This window comes from Balaenoptera musculus, chromosome 3 (genome assembly GCF_009873245.2).
Source record: "Balaenoptera musculus isolate JJ_BM4_2016_0621 chromosome 3, mBalMus1.pri.v3, whole genome shotgun sequence".
Taxonomy (NCBI): domain Eukaryota; kingdom Metazoa; phylum Chordata; class Mammalia; order Artiodactyla; family Balaenopteridae; genus Balaenoptera; species Balaenoptera musculus.
The window spans coordinates 132262823-132280883 of record NC_045787.1 but is presented as its reverse complement, the minus strand read 5'-3'; the positions used below and the strand labels follow the sequence as shown (position 1 = coordinate 132280883).

At 46.3% G+C, this 18061-nt stretch overlaps 1 protein-coding gene across 1 annotated transcript in view; it reads left to right on the top strand.

The window, feature by feature from the left end:
* The window catches only part of ADAM19 (ADAM metallopeptidase domain 19), an 88688-nt gene that overhangs the window by 23130 nt on the left and 47497 nt on the right, over positions 1-18061 (top strand). The window contains exons 4-5 of the mRNA XM_036848513.1: positions 11383-11461; positions 16814-16890. Coding sequence (XP_036704408.1) covers positions 11383-11461; positions 16814-16890 — 156 coding nt within the window. The remainder of the gene's footprint in view (positions 1-11382; positions 11462-16813; positions 16891-18061) is intronic.

Here is an 18061-nt window from a genome sequence, read left to right as displayed (position 1 = left end):
GCAGGAAACTGGCGGCCCCCACGTTTTCTCCTCTTGCATCAGTCTCCCTGGAGAGAGGTCCAGATGGGCCAAAGGGGCTATAATGACTGCATTATATCAGGCTTGGTTTCTTTTTCCAAGGCCGCCCCCCTGCCCCCCTTCCCAGGAAAGGAAGGACAAGTCATGGAAAGGGATTCCTTTGGAGGAAGACTGGAGTGCTAGAGAAAGAGGAGATCTAAGTGTTGGGAAAGATGACCCCTTGTATTCTAGAAGCTCTTTATCTCTTATCGATGCTGGCTTTGGGGCTTGGGTAAGAATGCGAAGGTTAAACTGGCCTTTCAGTTATGTGGTGATACGAATATGGCTGTGGAAAAGGAGATCAGCAGTGTTGAGGATACTGAGTTCCTGATCCCTAGGCAGCCCTTTCTCTCTGTGCTCAACACACACACACACACACACACACACACACACACACACACACACACACACACACACACACACACACACACACACACACCACACCCCCACACCCCCCCACCCCTCATGCACAGGCACCCTTCCTCCGAAGCTGTGTAGGTAGCTTGTTAGGGGAAATTGGAAGTTGATTGCAGCTCTGGTTTGCAGCAGTTCTAGGAAGGAAGGAAGATAGGTTGTAATATAGAGACTTGGTTTCTAGGGACCAAAGAGTAATACCTACCTTCTGTGTGGCCTGTTAGTGTTTGCAAAGTACTTTCACAGATGACTTTGGAAAGGAGGAAATAATTTTCTGTCTTCCTTTCTAAGTTCTCGGCGGGGTACCCTGTAACAAAAGACAGATTAACAAGAGAGAAACAAACAGGAGTTTATTAACATGTATACATGGGAGGTACCCAGAGAAAAATGAGTGACACAGAATTGAGGGTTCTGTAGCATCTTCAACAAAGAACAATGTTTGTACAGAAATGGTAGGAAAAAGGAAAGAGGTTTTAGGCTTCTAAAGGCCGTAAACTGTGGGAAGGTAAATATTTGGGAAATGATAGATAAAGGCTAGTTTTTAAAGTTTGTTGTGTGGATTCCTCTGGTGCCGTCTCCAGGCTGACGGGTTCTAAAGTTGTCTCTGGTGATTAACTTTTGTCCTTCCTGGTAGAGAGAGGAGGAGGGACACCTTTGAGAATTGATGACCCGCTTCTAGGCAAATAGGAGGAGGGCAAGGAGCTTTTCTTGTATCTGCTTCTTCTCAGTTGCCTTAAGCTGAAAATGATCCTTATGCTGAAGTGGCATGTCTGGGGTGGCATAAGCTGCCACCCTTCAGCCTCCTCTAATCTTCATGAGCGAGATGCCATGTGGAGGGCAGGAAAGTTGTGCTTGCTTCCTTCATGTCCTGCACAGCACAGTGCCTGGCACATGATTGGCCTCAGTAAATATTTGTGGAATGGGTGTTCCGAAGAGGCACTGCAGCTTGGCCAAGAATCCAGAGAAAATATGTGATGAATTCAAGCAGGAGGAACTTGGTCTTCCTGAGGCCATGTGCCCTGCAGTTTGTACCATATTATGCTGCTTAATAAGCATTCATTGATGAGTCTGCATGAGCATCCCTCCTCTCTGCCTTTTGGGAGTGTCTGGATGGCCTAACTCTTGGATTATCTACTGCTGATGCTGACGTTTAGGTAGCTTTAGTTCATTTAGACTGACGAGTTCAGAAGCAAAATATAATTCTGTGACGTTGGTAAGTTGCTTTTGCTCTTTTTCAAATTTTTCATCCATGAGAATGGAATGGGGCTAAGCACTGAACAGAGAGGGTGACATATAAAGATTTTTTGTTGCAGTAGACTCTGCCATTTATTCACCAATCCCCCTCCCCTCCAAAAAGACTTTATGGGAAGCGTATGAGGCAACACATAGAGTGAGTGAAAAGCTGAAGAACTAGGGCTTGAAAAGGACAGGGTCTAAGAATTCATAGAGAGTCTCTTTGAAACCGAGCAGGACCCTGTGGGGCTCCCGGGCATGGAGGCCTTTTTGTTCCCCATTTCTTGTAGGCAAGAGTCCAGCCTCCATGACCTTCCCTGAGTTCCAAAAGGCAGATTCGAACAGCTGCTGATCAAGGGAGGAGCAGCCAAGAAACCGCCTGAGGCAAGAGTAAAGGGGCCCGAGAAGCTCATCAAGATTAGGAGACCTGAGGCGGGATTCAGGGAGTGCAGGCGTGTGTACACCCTAATCTTGTCAGCGACCCCACCCTTGAACCACTGTTATAAAACCCCTCATCAAATCCAGGTTGGGGACTTCTCTGGTGGCGCAGTGGTCAACAATCTGCCTGCCGATGCAGAGGACATGGGTTCGAGCCCTGCTCCGGGAAGATCCCACATGCCGCAGAGCAACTAAGCCCGTGCGCAACAACTACTGAGCCCACGTGCCTAGAGCCCGTGCTCCGCAACAAGAGAAGCCACCGCAATGAGAAGCCCGCACACCACAAGGAAGAGTAGCTCCCACTAGCTGCAGCTAGAGAAAGCCCGTGCGCAGCAACGAAGACCCAAAGCAGCCAAAAAAAAAAAAAAAAAAAAATCCGTCTGGATTGGGATACATGGTTTTCAAGTGTAGGAGCCCACTGTGGTCCCCTTTGCCTGGCAAAGCAATAACACTATTCTTTCTACTTCACCCGAAACTCTGTCTCTGAGATTCGATTCAGCATCAGTGTGCAGAGGCTGAGATTTCAACATCATCTTCAGGCGCCACCAATGGTGTGTCTCAGCTCCAGCCATCTTTACCGGTGTCACTCATCTAGAAATTCAGTGAAATGAGACCTGATTGTCCTGACTTGTTAGGACTGACTCCAGGTGGCCCCAGTCAGCATGCAGCAAGAGGGGAACATTTCTCTAAATGTAAATTTGGCACTGTTTTCCCAAGAAAGTGGCAGGGCTGCTGGGCAGTGCAGGACAACATATGTCCACTATGTTCTAGGAGGACTTTCCAAGTTCTAACCTTCTTGACTTGTGCATTCACTGTGATTTGTGCTTTGGGATGCTAAGAAACATTGGTCAAGGTTTATCAGAGTTACTGGGATATTTAATCAGAGCCTAAAAGGGACCAAGAACCCACATTTAGGGCAGGTTGGTTTGTGGTCTTTGCTTTTTGTTTGTTTGCTTTTATTCATGGGATAGCCCACCTACTCCCCTTTTTCTAAGCATATTTTCATAAGTCCTGTGATCTTAGAGATTTCTTTTCTTCACTTCTCCTGTGTCTTATCTGCAAAGTTTATCTGTACAACTGAACCATTGCCTCTTGCGTTGGCCCTTCCCTTCACGTTAATCTGATAACTGTGGTGATTTACCAGAAACTTGTTGCTATTGGAAACTGGTTTGGTTGCTTGTGGCAACTGGTTTCCTCTTTTTTATTTTTCTCAGAAGTAGTAAACATAGTACCCCATTTCCCTGAACTGTTCTTATCCAATTCCAATAAGTGCCTATAATGGGTACTTTACAGGACACTGCAAAACAAACCCGTAAACCCTTCTTGGGTGAGCCATTTTGAGGGCCTCCCGGGTCCCTGACAGTTAAGTATCCTGATCCCAAGAGGTCAGCCCTATTTGCACAGAGAGATTACTCCATCTTCGTGGAGGCAGCCAAGAGTGAGGCCTGAAGAGGATTAAATAAAGACCCTGCTGGCCAAAGGAGTAAACAGTGCTCATCCAAACATCCTTTGGTCAACAACACAAAAGCAAAACACAGGAGCAGGACCTGGTCGGAAGGGTGCCAGGTCTTGTGGGGTCTGGGGGAAGATGTAATGGGATGTGTTTGGTGAAAAGGAGTGTTGACTCAGTGCATTGTTTGGACACTTCCTTAATAGAAGGTTAAAGACAACATGCTTCGGCTTTATGCCAGGCTTGTGGGTGGCACCATCTTGCTTTGCGGCATTGCTTCTGGAGCTGGGCCTCTGGCAGCCATGATGCTTGCTCACGTGAGTGCTTGGAGTAGGAGGAGATCGCCTGCTCTTTACATCAGGAGCAACCTTTAAAGTTCCCCCTTCCTTAAACTTTCTGTTCCCTCAAAAAGGAATGCCTCTGCCCGTGGGCCCCTTATTTGGCTTTAGGGCCATGCCTTTGGCATGTTGGTTTGTTTCCATTCCTTTGGAGTCAGAGGTGGAGTGAGCACTGCTTTGGAAATCTTGGTTCTGAGACAGCTTGAGCTGTCTCTTCTCCCCTTTTCTTTCTTGCTCTTTGAAAACAAAAGACAACAAAACACTACTTACTGAATTTGTTATTTTGTCCCAAATATGGGCAAGCACTAGCCGTTACATTAGAATATCATTCTCTGCTTTTCAAAAGCTCTTCCCAATGTCTGCCTGTCCTGGGCATCACCATTTCCAATTGATAGAAAGGGAAACTGAGGCTGAGTAGCTTGTGATGTATATACTATCACCTTGCTAGTTAAAAAATATGAATATAAAAATTTCTGAACATACCCAAAAGGAGAGAGACTAGTATTATGAACTCTCAGAAGCCCATTATCTTGGTTAACAATTACCAAGTTTTACCACATGTGCACATAGATAGTCCCAGAGAAAATGTTAACAATGATATTTGTAGAAACAAATACTTTATACTTTGCAAAGATTTCTTTCACATTTGTTCATTTCATTTAGCAAATATTCATAGTCAGACACTCTCCTAACATTGTATAGCAACCCTATGAAGTAGATTCTGTTATTTCCCCATTTTATAGATGAGAAAACTGAGGCACAGAGAGGCTAACTGATTTGCCTAAGTTCACAGAACTTATAAACGTCATAGCTAGTATTTGAATCTATTTTCTCATTTGATCCTCTCAGTGGGGCTGTGAGATCATAATTATCACACTGTTCATTTTCAGTCTAGGAAAAACACAGAATTTATGTGGCTCAAGTGAAAACAGTTCTCATACAAATACAAATAGTGAACGTTTGTCAAAGTTTTGTTTAATTAATGGGGGAACCAACAAAATGATAAAACTGGTTTAAAAATTGGATAGATAAGGGAAACATATATATATTTTCAATAGTGAAGAAGGAATGGTGAGGGCTTCCCTGGTGGCGCAGTGGTTGAGAATCTGCCTGCCAATGCAGGGGACACGGGTTCGAGCCCTGGTCTGGGAAGATCCCACATGCCGCGGAGCAACTAGGCCCATGCGCCACAATTACTGAGCCTGCGCATCTGGAGCCTGTGCTCCGCAACAAGAGAGGCCGCGATAGTGAGAGGCCCGCGCACCGCAATGAAGAGTGGCCCCCACTTGCCGCAACTAGAGAAAGCCTTCGCACAGAAACGAAGACCCAACACAGCCATAAATAAACATAAATAAATAAATAAATAATTAAAAAAAAAAAAAGGAATGCTGAGATAACATTGCTAAATTACATACAAAACTGGTTAATATCCTATGGGCAATAAAATCATATCCTTGAGAGTTATCTTTTCTGCTAGATGGAAATCATTTGTATCTCTGTTGTATCTTATTAGGTTTTTACAAGTTAACATCTGATTTTACAGGGTTTTACAAGAGCTGCCCTAATTAATTGTAAATAGTCTTTCAAAGCTACATTTCTCCCCATGGAGTCCAAAGAACCTTAGACCTCCCAGAGCCTGTGATTTGACAGTGCTCTTGTATGACCTTGAAAGGCATTACGGTGATCTTTTGCCTCATTTCCAGGGTTTGAAATGACAGTCATCTAGAGAGTAGCGCAGCTGGTGCTCAAACCAAACCTTTCTGAGCCCGGGACTTTCCCTCTAGGCTGTGCTGATATCATCTTTAGATTTTGAGAGGGTGCTTAGGAGGCTAGAAATAAGAAAAAGAATTAAAAATGTTAAAATTGATACAATGGAGAATTCCCAGAGACTGAAAAAGTATCACCTGGAAAAACTATTAAAAATATAGATTTCTGAGTCCTTCTCTAGAGAATGTAATTCTCAGTGGGGCTGGGATGGAGCCTGGGATTTTATATTTTTTAACAGCGTTTCCGGGTGTTGTGTTACTGGGCTGAGTCCCGTTATGACGGCATTGTAAGTATAAGTGAGAAAGGAAAGAGCCTTATGTTATCACCCGCATGGACGGACAGGGTGAGGGTGAGGCTCCTCCAGAGAAGATAAGAGGGACCAGCGAGGCTGTACCCCCCAAGCACCACCAGTGTATAAGTGCCCCCAGTACTCCTGAAAGAGCTAGATATGGAGCAACACCTGGGAGAAGGAGGTGTCAGTAAAAGTAGCCACTGGGATGATCAGAGAGAGTACTGTCTGTTTATGCTGAGCATATCTGGGTAGGGTTGTTTTTCAAGGTAGTTTGGAAATTATCACTTTGTCTTCACTGATTTGCTTATCTGAAGCAGCAGGTTGGGGGGATTGGACTCCCGGGAAGAGTTTTGCAAATTTTAGTCCTGCTGCTTCTCTCTCCCTAGAGGGGGTTTTAGAGAAGCTTAGAGAAGCATTTGAAATTAGTCTGACAGTACATAGTCCTTAAAGGGACGGTTCTGGGTTCGAAGGCTGTGAGCCTTAGGAAAGGTGGATCAGGGCTGTTGGAGCTGCAGTGTGTTTTTTGGGGTCTGGCTGCGTGTACAGTTACCAGGCCACCACGGGCAATTCTGTTGTCCCTCCCTGGAGAGTGACTTTATGTTTTATGTCCAATATTTGGGGGACAGCTTATTTTCCCAGTTGCGATTCAGAAGATTGCTCGAGGACTTTGGGGTCTGGGCAACCTGAGTTTCACCCAAAGTGAGCACTGCAGTGCTGGCTGCTATTAGCATTGGGATGATGCGTGATCTCTGCTTGCCTGTGGGCTTGTGAGCCTTGAGGGCACGGGTGGGAGGCACTTCTTCAGAAATTGCTTTTCCATGGAAGCCAGAAAAAGGAGGGGGCAGGGTGGGAAATCTTGGACAGTCCTTCTCTCTTCCTGGATACACATCACTCACAACTCGTTTCCTGAAAATCCTAACACACTCCAGTGGTGAGAGACAGCTTCCTGCAGATCTGCTGAGCCAGCCCCTTGTCAGAGAGGAGATGAGAACAAGATGTGGTTGGAGAAGGGGTGGCTGGGCTGAGCTGGGCTGCTCAGTGGCCCTGCAGCCCTGTCTCTGAGGGGATAGTGTGTTTGGTGCCGAGAGCAGCGCCAAGGCACCACCAGGGACTGGAGGCACAGATGGGCCTAGCTTGGGGCGATGGGGAGCGTGTGAAAGCAGTGTCTTGTGAATCGGTACAATTGCACAGATAGTGGTGATGGAACATGACCCTTCCTTTTGCTTTTAGAAGGAAGGATGACCCTCGTGGTCAACATCCACAACCCCGTTTGGGGAAAGGGTTGTTATTAAAAAAACAAACAAAAAAAACCGCCAAAAACGACCCCTGATGTCCTTACATGTCTATCCTCTTCATCTTGCCCTGTGCTTTGCTTACCCCTATGGCTCTTCTCTACATATATTCACATCTGAGACCCAGGAGCCTCCTTTTTGTGGCATCACATGTTCTCAAGGCTGCTGTCATCACCGTCAGATTGTGCTTTGGACTACTGCTGGCAGTGCTTTAGTTTTATGCTTCTACCTTCTAACAGAGACAGAGCAGAGAACTGCTTAAAAAGTATGGTCTGGCCCAACAGACTTGGCCTTGAAACCCGGCTCTGACACTGTGCCGTGACAGCTTGGACAAGTTACAGTTCCGAGGTTGCAGTGTCCTCATAGGCATGTTGTGAAGGTGAAATGCTTTCTCACTTAAAGGCATGTGAACTATTTTGATTGCAACTTTTCAGGGTTTCTTAAGCTCAGAATGATCCAGGGTGTGGTGGAGGTAGAAGGGTGATGGAGGCTTGGGTAGTGAGACACGTGGATATTTCTGAAGTTTGCCTGCTTTAAAAGTATGTTGAGAACTTGTGGTCTAGGGTGGTGGTTCTGCCCGAGAATCACTCAGGGAGTTATTACAACAACAGATGGTTGGGCTCCAACCACAGAGTTTCCGTGTGCAAGGACATTTGCAGTGGGGCCTGACAATCTGCATATATATATATATTTTTTTTTATTTATATATATATATTTATTTATTATTATTTTTTTTACAATCTGCATTTTTAACTAGGTCCTAGGTGATGCTGATGTGGCTGGTCCTGAAAAGGGCAGTTAGGTGGAAGAGGGAACAGACTGTTTCTTGTAGATTCAGCAGGCAAGAATGAGGCCAGTGGGTGCCGGTTACAGAGAGAGGTAGTTTTTGGTTCAGTGTAAGAACTTTCTCTAACTATTATATGTGGTCAGAAATGGAGTGGGTGGTCTCAGGAGCTCCCTGTCACTGGAGATGTCCAGTGCCGAATGGCCATCTGGCAGATTCCTACACAAGGTAGAAGATTCTTTCATTCGTTCATTTATTCATTCATCCACTTTTTCACACAATAAACCTGCCTGGTACTAGGAGCTGGGGAGAAGCATTGAGCAAGGCAGCCGTGCTCCCTGCTCTTAGGGAGTCCACAGTCCAGTGAGTTTGGCTTAATGATTCCTGAGGTCCCTCTCAGCACTGAGGCTCTGAGAGTCCTATGATGACAGTGGCAGAACCTCAGAATAAGAAGATGCAGAAAGACGCTTACCCTTCTGAGGATGTGTGGCCAAGAATGTGACAAGAATGTGGACTCCTCTGAGGTTCAAGCTGGATTGCTCTCTTTGGAGCATCTTGGCGTCACTGGATGAATATTTTCCCCCCTAAGACTCAGAAGAGGCTGAGGGTGTATTTTCCAGGAGTGCATTACTGTGGGAAAATTCATGTCTCCCTACTGTCATCCAGGATGGACCATTAAATTCTGAACTCCTGACTCGCCGTCCGTTATGCAGTCTGTGAAAGCAGACCAAGGAAATGGGCTGCAGGAATGAGCTCATTGTTTTTTCACCTCTCTCAAGTGATATACTGGGGAGTTAATGGCTGGGGGGAATTGAAAGGAGATAGGTAAATTCCACCAGTTTTTCTGGGTTCTTCCCATCATAATCCCTGTTGAAAGCAATAATGATAATCACTAACCTTTACTGAGCTCCACTCTGAGCCAGGACTGGTTTTAAGCTCTTTTCATGCATTATGTTATTTTACTCAGATGACAACCCTGTCAAGTAGAAGGGATTTTGCAGAAGAGGAAACAAAGGTTTGGAGAGGTAAAACAACTCGCTCATGGCCATAGAGTCAGTAAATGTCAGAACTGGCACTGAAACTTAGTCTCTCAGACTCCAGACCATGTTCTAAGCTCCTAGTATGCTCAGCGACTCACTCATTCATTCATTCAGTAATTAGTTAACACATTCTTTCAGTGAGTACATGTTAAACACCAGTATATACTGGTGAGCAAAACAGCTTGGCCTCTGTCCTCCTGGGGCTTACAGTTTATCTCGCTCAGACAAATGGGTGACTCTTCCCTTCGATCCTTGACTGGTTAGATGCTAAGGAGAAAGAGAAAGGGAGACAGAATCTGGCAAGTTAGCTACTGACCCAAACTTTCCATGTGAATTGGACTTTCTCTACACAAGCTGGGTTTTCTGTTTTGCTTTGTTTTTACATCTCCCTGTTGGGTTTCTTTTCTTCTTGTCTAAGCCTGCACGTTGAAGGGCTTGACGTAGTGCAAGAGACAACCCTTGTGGCATTTGCCTTCTGACTGCACTCTGTGGGTGGAGGGGAATCTGAGAGTCTGGAGTCCCGGAACTTAGAGCTGGAAGTGACTCCGAGAGACTCTGGAGATCCTCTTCAATGACCCTCTGTTGTGGGAAATGTCACCTCTTACAAAACTAGGGTGGTCCCTGCAGGTCCCTTTGGCTTTCTATGCTGGCCTCAGCTTGTATCTTCTAATTTTTTTAAAAAGCAGTTTCAAATTAGATTTTCAGTTTTCAGAATAAATGCATGATAATTATTCTTTAAGATCAACCAGTTTTTCAGAAATATTATACAACTTACATTGTGAACATCTTCTGTAATTCCCTGAGATAACCACCATTAACGATGGGCATGCCCTCCTCCAGCTGTTGTTGATGCATGCACTAGTGTGTACTGCTGTTACTTTTTCATTAAAAGGGATTTTTTTTTTTATAGTTTCTCTTTTTCTTTTTTTTTTTTAAACTTTTGGGTTTATTTATTTATTTATTTATTTATTTATTTATGGCTGTGTTGGGTCTTCGTTTCTGTGCGAGGGCTTTCTCTAGTCGCGGCGAGCGGGGGCCACTCTTCATCGTGGTGCGCGGGCCTCTCATTATCGCGGCCTCTCTTGTTGTGGAGCACAGGCTCCAGACGCGCAGGCTCAGTAGTTGTGGCTCACGGACCCAGTCGCTCCGCGGCATGTGGGATCTTCCCAGATCAGGGCTCGAACCTGTGTCCCCTGCATTGACAGGCAGATTCTCAACCACTGCACCGCCAGGGAAGCCCTAAAAGGGATTTTAAAAGTACATACTTTCCTGAAATTTATTGTCTTTATCTAACTCCATTTTAGACATCTTTCCACATTAGTATAGATCCACTTAATTCTTTTTTGTTAGACTCCAATTTTTAATGATGCCTTCCATTACAAACTTTTGTGCCCCGTGACCTCGATTTTCTTTAGATTCGTTCTGCTTTTAATGTGGCTGAGCTAGTTGAAGCATCCATTTGGCTCTTTTATTCGTCTTTTAACTTTCAGGGAAATTCTAAAAGCCTTATTTGAGGTCAACCTTGCCTTTGGTGAGGGATTCTTAACCTCAGCTGCAAGAGGTCTGTGGCAAGAGAGAAACCAATGTCCAATTTTAGGAAAGAAAAATCAATACTGGAAGGGTAACACATAGAACTACCAGGTCTCGGGAGATCTGAACCACTAGGTCTCAGAAAAGATGGGCAAAGGAAACTCCTGGAGCCCATGCAGCAGGAACACAGGAGCAGATGAATAGCTCCCATTTGTTAAGTTCTTGCAGCATTACTCCATTGGCTTGCCTCGCGCCGAGGGCCACCCTTGGCCAAGGCCAGGTAGGATACCTTGATTGACAGTCTTACCAAAACATGCAACAGGGAAGAGGGATTCCCTTAAAGAAAAATTGGTGTGCTGATACCAAAAGTTGGTGGATACGCTGGAAAAATAATCAGTCAAGGTACACAGTAGGGTCCATAGACCCTGGGAAATTTTGTGAATGTGTTTGCACATGTATTTTCCCAGGACCCAGAACAAGTTAAGATCTAAGATCACTGCTTTTGTGGTCAGCTCTATCTGGTTGTGGCTGACTTAAGCGATGATCCCAATGAACACAAAGTTCATAACAAACTTCATTCTGTTTTTCTTTTTATTCCTTGAGCCGTTCCATAAGACTGCCTAGTTCCTTCTGTGTGGAGATGCTTGGGGTGGTTCTACCAAGGTTAGTTAGAATCACTGGTTGCTGTTCCCAGGACGGTGAAGTCCATCATCTAAGGAGACAAATGCCTGTTTTTATTCTTTTCAGGCACCTTTTTGCTCCAGCCTACACAGAAACCCATTATACTCCAAGTGGCAACCCTCGAACCACCACCCTGAAATCCAAGGTAAGTTCAGGTCAATATCTATCAAGCAGCTGCCCTATCCCAGACCCGCCCCTAGGAGGTGAGGAGAGGCTCAGTGGAGACAGTCCCTCCCCTGAAGGAATTGTTTCCCTGACTGAGACCCAGGGAGTGAGCAGGAGACACGAAATATGAATTTGTTGTTTCATAAGCGTACCCTCCCCTTCGCTGGCTACAATGGTGAAACAAACAGTATTTTAAGCAAGTTGCATCTGATTAAAGTTGATATAAATCATTGTGAAGCATACATTTTCTTTGCTTTATGTTAATTACCCACATACTAACAAAACTTTAAGTAAGAGAAATGATTTACTGGTAATCCTGTCATCTCAACCAGTCAGATGTTTGTTTTTTTTTTCATATGGACATGTAAGGTTTTGTACTCTGCCTTTTTAATGTGGTTTTAGGATGTGAAGATTTTCTTATTTTGCTGCTATCTTCATATTGGGTATTTTTCCCCTCAAAGTTGAGTTTGGCTGTTTGCACAGAGATTCGTCATTTAAAAAATGGTGTTTCAGTTTTAGTCTTTTAGTTTGCTCCACCACACCATTTGGTCACTGGTGGACGTTTAAGGTCATGAATCATACACGTTTCATGGTTTGCTAGCTTTCCCTACAGGGGACCTTTTAGAATTTGTAGGATTAGAGTGGTGGTTCTCAGCTAGGAGTGATTTTGGTTTAAATTATTTCTTTTCCTTAAATTTTTGTTAAATATGTTGGTAATGAACATAAAGCAAAGGAAATATGCTTCACGATGATTTATACCAATTTTAATCAGGTGCAATTACCCTAAAATATTCTATTTGTCTCTTTGACTGTTTTAGCCGACAAAGGAGGGGACCCTTGGCAATTTGTGGGCACAGTTTGGGTTATCGTGACTGGGAGGTGGGTGCTACTGGCACCTGGTGGGCAGGGATGCTGCTGATTATCCTGCAATGCACAGGCCAGTCCTCCACAGCAGAGGAGTATCTGGGCTCAAACGTCAATAGTGCCCACGTTGAGACATTCTGGACTCGAGTGACCCTTCTCGGACTCTGTGCCAAAGAGCACGGGTGAAGGAGAAGGGAAGACAGACTCCAGCAGAAGGAGCAGTCTTTTGCCTTTGGGGCCGGATGTCATGGGCTTTTGTGGTGTGCGTATCTGGGAGGTGTGGTGTGCGTATCTGGGAGGTGTGGTGTGCTGGCAGCAGGATGGGCTCCTCCGCCTCAGTGCTCCTCCCACAGCTTCCCATGACCCTGAGGTTCCCATGTGATCCACTCTTTACAGGAGCCCTGCCGGAGTGCAAAAGCCTAGAAGACAATGACAGCCACTAACAGTCGTTAGCAGCACAGATGAGTTTATCAGATCACCCTTGAATGAGGAGAGGGACACAGGACAGTTAGGTTTCGATGGGTCTAAGAGGTCTGTAGTAACTCGGTAGCTGAGGGGCTATGTTGGATTGTTGGGTGTGAAGATCAGTGCTGCCTTCTTCACCAAGACCTTCCTGGGGAGGGGAAGGAGTGGCTGGTGCCCACGGGAGGCAAGTAGGCTCTGTCTTCTCATCTCTGGGAAGGCTGGCCAGCTGTGGCTCCACACCTTCTTCAAGGCCCCTTGGTTGAAACTTCTTCCTCCCTTGAGACTTATGTTCTCTGTCTCCAGTGAGGTGGGGAAGGGACAGACATGCCTCAAAAGCCCCTCGCCATTATGACCTCACAAAGCACCCTCCTCTGGGTTTGGCTCCTGCACTTCTGTGCTGAAGAATGGGTCTCAGTGCTTGAGTTTGCCATGAGCTCATGCTTCCTGCTACGAAAGCCCCCCTCAGGGTGGCCCCCTCAGGCTGAGAAGCTGGGAAGGAATGCAATGACTTCATGGCTGTTGTGTACTTGTTCTTTGTGCTCTCGGGGTTAGGCAGAGATGTTGTGAGGGCCTTTGAGAAACAGAGGACAGTGAGAGAACTTCCCCTCCCTCCCAGAGAGCCCCTCCTTCCTGAAGGTCTCTTGACCGAAGCACAGAAGCACATCTCCCCTGAAGCATGGGATGCCTCTTTGTTTTCTTACATCCCCTGCTCCTAGGCTCTTGCAAAGCCCCCACCCAGCCCCAGGGGGCTTCCAATCAGCTTTCTTACTTGGGAGCTGAAGACTCAAAGAGAAATGGGAATGGAATAAACCGCTTAGCTTCGCTTGACCCAAATGTTGCGGATCACACTCTCCTACCAAACTTGGCCAGGGGTAGTGGGAGTTCTGGGAACCTTATCCAACCCATTGCTGGGCCTGTGGGCTCCAGCCCTGATCTAGGTCAGATCATTGGGGGAATGGTCTGTGAGTGTGTTCCAGTAGAACGAGTTGCAGAGTTTGGGGTCTGAAGCCAGGGTTTTAGTCTTGGCTTTAACTAGCTGTGTGACCTGAAAAACCCTTTTGACCACACTAGTGTTGAGTTTCCTCATCTGAAAATTGGATATGCTAAGATCTGACTGTCAGGGCTGTGGAAGGGTAGGATGAATCACTGATTTTTATGGGAATTTATTTTTTTAATTTATTTTAAAATTTTTTTTTTAAACTTTGGGTTTGTTTATTTATTTATTTATTTATTTTATGGCTGTGTTGGGTCTTCGTTTCTGTGCGAAGGCTTTCTCTAGTTGCGGCAAGTGGGGGCCACTCTTCATCGCGGTGCGCGGGCCTCTCATTATCGCGGCCTCTCTTGTTGCGGAGCACAGGCTCCAGACGCGCAGGCTCAGTAATTGTGGCTCACGGGCCTAGTTGCTCCACGGCATGTGGGATCTTCCCAGACCAGGGCTCGAACCCGTGTCCCCTGCATTGGCAGGCAGATTCTCAACCACTGCGCCACCAGGGAAGCCCTTTATGGAAATTTATAAACATCTCTTCCAACGCCACATCTTACAGATGAGGAAATTGAGGGGAGAAGAGAAAAAGGAACATGCCGAAGTCGAGATAACCAATGAGAGGCAAGGCTTAGACTAGTACCTCAGTCTCCGTTGGTGCTGGAAGATGATAGAGCTTTGACAAATTAAGTTCCATGCACTTTGCTGGGTCTGCTTTTGCTAAGAGAGAGCATGGAGTCTGAAGTCAGGCTGCTGGGGTTTGAATCTCCACTTTGGTGTGTGGCCCTGTGAATGACCTAAAACCTCTCCAACTTTTAGTTCCCCCTTTTAAAAAATGAGAATAAGAGTATCTACCTCATAAAGCTGTGATCGGAATTAAAGGAAAAAAATCATGTAAATTGTTTATCCAGGAGCAAGAGCTGGGTAGATGTTAGCTCTTACTCTTAATAACAGTAAATGGCAGGCATTATTATCACATGCGGTGATGTGTGTGACAGCCCTTTGTAAAGTGTGTTGCACTATACTCATGCCTAGAGCTGAGCAGAGGGTGGAACCAGAGAATGTAGACGAATGGGTTAGCTGTCTCCTGGGTCACATGCCTGCCTGCTGGGGACCAAGGAACAACCACAACAATCAAGTGTGGTCCTGGTGATGGATCACTCGGACTGTTGTTACGTAGGTGAATGCCAGAGATTCCTGATTGGCCCTGCTCAGGCCCAGGACGTTGGTGGGGAAAGATAAAGCTTCCGTGTCTGCAACTACACAGTTTACATCCTTCTTAAGACCTTCATAAGAACCTGGCTCTGCCCTGGAGATTTTACCTTCTTTCTCTTCAGACCCGCTTATCTCTTTTGACCTTCTGGGAAGAAGCTTGTAGGAATGTGTCCCTTGTTATCACCCGTTGGTGTGCTGGGAACAGTCCTGGTTTGTGTCCGTCTGTCTGGTTTAGCACTTTATCACTCTCAACAGGGTCCTGGTTTGCCTCATAAATGCTCTGGCTACCCTACTTATCAAACACTCTGCTGGCACCTCGAACTTTATTTCAAGCCACTCTTCACGATGTGTAATTATCTTTGTATGGCTTTTAAACTAATATTGGCTCTCACAAGACCATAAGTCCTACGAAGGCTGGAGCTGTGTCTGTTACTCACTGTTGTGTCTCGGGGCCTGGTCCTGGGCCTATAGCACATAGTGGTTTGTAGCCATGAGGAATCCAGCCGGGTTGGGAAGACCAGATGGCCGTGAGATGCCCTGGCTAGAGAGCAGCAGCAGACCTGCAAGCGTCCATGGACACAGGTGCCAAATCAAGTCTGCTCCAGGCGCGCAGGGATTCAAGGGGGGCAGGGAAGATGGGGGATAGATCAGTTTCCTAGAGCCGCTGTAACTAAGTGCCATCAACTTAGAGGTTTAAAACAACAGAAATGTGTTCTCTCATAGTTCTGAAGGCTAGAAGTCCAAAATCAAGGTTATGCTCCCTCTGTCGTCTCTAGGGAAGGATCCTTCCTTGCCTCTTCCAGCTTCGAGTGGCTCCTGGCCATGCTTGGTGCTTCTTGGCTTCTAGTTTTGTCTAATCTCTGCCTCCATCTCCATATGGCCTTCTTCTTTGTGTGTGTGTGTGTGTGTCTCTGTGTCCTCTCTTCTTTTTATAAGAATACTAGTTCAGTATTGCCTCATCTTAATTTAATTACATCTGCAAAGACCCTTTTCCAAATAAGATCACATTCTGAGGTTCTGGGTAGACATGAATTTTGGGGGGGGGGTGACACTGTTCAGTCCTTACGGGGGATCAAAGATGTGAGTCTAGTGGGGAGGCAGGCTTTTGAGAAGCCAGTGTTTCCTGTGGCCAGCATCATGTCATAGAAAGAGATCTGAGGGACTTCCCTGGTGGTGCAGTGGTTAAGAATCCGCTTGCCAATGCAGGGGACATGGGTTCGAGCCCTGCTCCGGGGAGATCCCACATGCCGTGGAGCAGCTAAGCCTGTGCGCCACAACTACTGAGCCCACGCTCTGGAGCCTGCGAGCCACAACTACTGAGCCCACGTGCCACAACTACTGAAGCCCGTGCGCCTAGAGCCTGTGCTCCACAACAAGAGAAGCCACTGCAATGAGAAGCCCATGCAACGCAACGAAGAGTAGCCCCCGCTCGCCGCAACTAGAGAAAGCCCGTGCGCGGCAGTGAAGACCCAACGCAGCCAAAAATAAATAAAGTGTTTCTCTTAAAAAAAAAAAGAGAGAGATCTGAAATCCTGGGTTCTCCAACTAGCAGTGAGACCTGCGGCAAATCTCTTTGCTCCTCTGAGCCTTAGCTTCTTCATCTTTTCAGTGAGGATGATGGCATCCACCCTGTCCCACCGCCCAGGAACATTGTGAGGGTCAAATAAAATGGTGGCTTAGAAAGCTCTTTGCAGATTGTAAGCTTAGGGTAGGTAGGTATATAATCATCCCTGACTTTCATGAGACACTAACATTGCCGTGCTTATCAGTATCCTGTGGTCTGACCACCCGCTTTCTCCATGCTAGGATCACTGCTTTTACCACGGGACAGTGAGGAAGGCAGAACAGTCCAGTGTCACGCTCAGCACCTGCCGGGGAATGAGGTAAGAGGCCCTGACAGTGCTGGGCGGTGGTGGGGGTGGGGCACCTGAGACTCTCCCCAGGAATGGAATTTTTAAGCCAAGCGGGGCTGGCCTTGGGCAGGGACTTTGAGAAGCTGTCTATTGAGAATGTATGCAAGCCAGCTCTGAGAAGGGCTGAGCTTGGGAGGGACAAGGGAAATAATAATCCTTTGATGATGATGATGGTAAAAATAATAACGTTAATAATAGATAACCCACAGATTCACTGGGGACTGAGCATACTCTTTCCTGAGGAGCTTGAGGTTTTATTATTATTTAGGTATGGTGAAGCCAACAGAGCAGGAGACAACTGCCATCGAAAAGACACTTTATTGTACACAAGATCCCAGGAGGAGGGGCACGCCATGCTGGGGCTGGGGCACAGGGCAGCACAGGGGTCAGTCGGGAGGCAGAGGGGGGAGAGGGAATGTGGGCAAGAGTCTTTACTGTGGTTTCTGTGGAAAGGAACAGGAAAGGCAGGGTAAGCAGGCTTAGGATTGGCTAGTTTGAATAAATTTGGTGGGATCTGGGACATGGGGCTCTCCCTAGTTGTCTGGTACCTGGCCCTGGGGTGAACAGGCCCAGGGGGGTGGGCGGTCCAGAGAGTGAGAAGCCCGTTGGAAAGGCATGCTGTGCTCACTGGTGAGTTAACCATCTGTAGGAATTGGCTAACCCTGGGGGCGGGAGCAAGGTCCCAGTGTCAAAGCACCAGGATATAGGAAATAAAAGACATGGTTCATACACTTGAAATTGATGAATTTGAGCATTTATTCCCACTTCTCCTTTGCTCTTCTCTGGTAGAAGTGCTTACAGGCGGCAAAAAAGGAAATGGGCAGCTAGTGAAAAGAGCAGGAAGAGAAGGGAGAAGCAAATGACAGAAAATGAACTGAAAAAGTTCCAACGAGGGGGCATGTTGGAAAGAGAGTGACTTCATTCTCTGAGCCAGATGACCTGGCTTTGAGTGAGTAGCAGTTGACCAGAGGGGTGACCTTGGGCCTTGATGATCTCTTTTGTAAAATGTGGATAAGGGAAATATATATCTGTCGTGTTGTGAGGATTGCACGTGCTAATAGATATCTAACGTTTAGAACTGGCCAGTATATACAAGCACTCGGTCACCTCCCAGACCCATGCTTCCTAGGCGGGGCCCGCA